Raw genomic sequence first — 2,805 nt, 5'->3', positions numbered from 1 at the left:
CTATAAAGTCCCCCTAAAATTGGAAAATACCCTATTTAAAATTCAAATACACTCTAAAAAAAACTAAATTTTAAAACATGACTCATTTGGATAAAGCTCAAGTTTGAGCTAACATCTTAATGGCCTACATTTCATATGAATGGGATTCAGCAGCCAATTGCCTTCCAAATTCACATTCCCTTCTTAAAATAAATACTAAATAGTGTTAGTACATAAAATATTATTGCATAAAAGATTTACACAACTTTACAACTTTTTTCTTTTAGACTTTAGTGTATTTGTCTCCTCCTTTATATCCCATCCCCATGATAACAAAAAAAAAATGATTTCATTTCCTATAAAAAAGTTGAAATTCAACAAAATAAAATTTATCCATAATTCTCTCTAATTCCTCACTCTTTTTTCTCTCTCAATACGAAAATGGAGGATCATTGTACTCCTCTAAGCTTGGCATACTTCTATCAAGATGAGGTAACTATTTTTACATTCTCGTAAATCTTACGATACAACTCGATATTATAATTCACTCAACGTTTTAACATTTCGAAAATATTTCCAAAAAGTATATTATAATTCAAACACTCGTAAAAATACCATTTTGCGAGTCTCCCGTGATTCCGTTTATGATTTAATAATGTTATTTGTCATTTTATTTTGTCGGATTCGACAGGGAATCGAAGAATTAAGGCATTGTTTGGTGTACATAACAGAGCTAGAGGCAACAGTATTTTCAGCAAAAGAAGAGATTAAAAAAAGAGAAATTGAGATAATTAATCTCAAAGATGTTTTAAATAAGACAATCAAACAAAGAAATGAAGCTCAGCAAGAATCTCAAAACTTAATTCTTGACAAACTTGTCCTTCAACAGCAGCTTAAAGAAGAGCAGCAGCAGCAGCAAGATACTCTTAATCCTCCAATTTCTGGCACTTGTAGCAGTGAGGAGGAAAGTGACTTCAACAATCACATTACTATCTCCTCTTCAAAATTCAATAATCCGCTTTTAGCGGCGGAACCGGAAATTTTTCGTAAGGTGGGTAATAATATAAAATAATATATATATGAAGTTTAATTACTCAAATGTACTCACTTTTTAGATATTTTTTGTTTATATATTAAATTTTCACAATTGTCAATATTTTGCTATTTTTCAATTTACAGGTTTAATTAATTGTATCTATTCTTTTAAAATTGGGGTTTTTCCGCTTGAGAAAGGTTCAAATATGTCTTTTATAATTATATTAGACACATAGTCTCAATTTTGAATATTTTTTAAAACATTAAGCGCTTATTTGGATTACGTGTCAAATATATATGAACTTTTTTTCATAGTAAAAAGATTTTTGTTTAGAAAAATGTGTATGATTAAAATTAAAAAAATTGAGAAACAAAGTAAAATTGACGATTTTGAAATTTTAGAATATAAAAATCGAAAGCCTTTATTAATATGATAAAGGCGGGCACAATTATATTATTAATTTATATATTAATGGTATTATTTAAATTTAAATTAAATTTATAAGATGAACAATCGTCTACGTTTCTATGTAGGTCCCACATTGTCGGATTTTTAATCGGCAACAATCCGGTGAGCTAGATGATGATGAAGTGATGGTAAAGTTAGCAGCAGATAGAGAATTACCAAAAAATGGTAAATTCTTACAGGCAGTGAAAGAAGCTGGACCACTTCTACAAACCCTTTTGCTTGCCGGACCTCTTCCACAGTGGCAACATCCTCCTCCGCAGCTAGACTCCGTCGAGATTCCACCGGTCACCATTTCTGCTCCGGCCACCGCGAACCATCGTCTGATTCACCAAGATTCTTTTAATAGTTATAGTACTCCTTGTCTGAGCAAGAAAAGGGGTGAAAGGAGTCCTGATTCTTGTTATTCTCCCATTAGCAAGTATCAAAAAATTAGTCTTCATTGATTTTTTTACGAGTACTCACTCCCCGGGTCGAAGTCCAAAATCATTGTTAAATCTCGGGATGTGGACAGACCGGTCTTCATTGATTTTGAAGTTAATTTAGACATAATTTTCTACTATATATTTTTAATATTTTTCATACTGTATTAAGGTGATCAGGATGAAATGTATGACTAGTTTAGTTTCATGTTCTTAGTCTGAAAATTTGTTTTGTTTTTTAGTCTCATATACTAATACTAAGATCTTAACTTCTGTAGCTTATGATATTATAGAGGCTTAATATTGTAAAATGTTATTTAATTTATAATCTTTATTTCTAAGAATCTAAATCTCAATAAGAACCAAGTTATAACTTCCTCAGTTTTTAAGAGGTGTCGTGTTCGAGTCTCATTTCCCGTCTTTAATTATATAAAAAAAGTTATTGATTTAAAGAAATTTATTTGTTTATAATTAGATAATATTCTTATATTTTCAAATGACTTTTATAATTATAATTTTTATTACTCTTTCTTATATAATTATTGCATTAAATATATAATTCAATTTACAAAATTAAACTCATTACTAGTAAATTTAATTAATATTAGTTGTATTAAATTCAATATTTTTTTTTAAATTAAAAAAGAAACACTTTCTGTTACTTTAGTGCGACAACCAACAAAGCATTATTTTTAGTTTTTATAATTATCATTCTAAAATAAAATAGTATATGTGTGTGCACGCGTGTGTGTGAGCGAAACTAGAGGAGCGGACTATCGGCTATCCCTTACCTCCTCTTGTATTTATTCTACCATTTGATGTTTGGATGTTTTTATTTAGTTCTCAAATAGTCACACCTTTTCCTTTTATATTTTATGTTAAAGTAATTGCAATAATTGTTAT

At 29.1% G+C, this 2,805-nt stretch overlaps 1 protein-coding gene across 1 annotated transcript; it reads left to right on the top strand.

The window, feature by feature from the left end:
- Positions 1-257: 257 nt before the first annotated feature.
- LOC126660824 (uncharacterized) lies at positions 258-2,138 on the top strand. Its single transcript, XM_050354515.2, has 3 exons — positions 258-471; positions 671-1,030; positions 1,549-2,138. Exons 1-3 carry the CDS (start codon positions 421-423, stop codon positions 1,924-1,926), a joined length of 789 nt encoding a protein of 262 aa, XP_050210472.1. The 5' UTR covers positions 258-420; the 3' UTR covers positions 1,927-2,138.
- The last annotated feature ends 667 nt before the right edge of the window (positions 2,139-2,805 follow it).

The sequence above is a fragment of the Mercurialis annua genome, linkage group LG8 (assembly GCF_937616625.2).
Source record: "Mercurialis annua linkage group LG8, ddMerAnnu1.2, whole genome shotgun sequence".
Lineage (NCBI taxonomy): Eukaryota > Viridiplantae > Streptophyta > Magnoliopsida > Malpighiales > Euphorbiaceae > Mercurialis > Mercurialis annua.
This window is presented reverse-complemented; position numbering and strand designations above follow the sequence as displayed.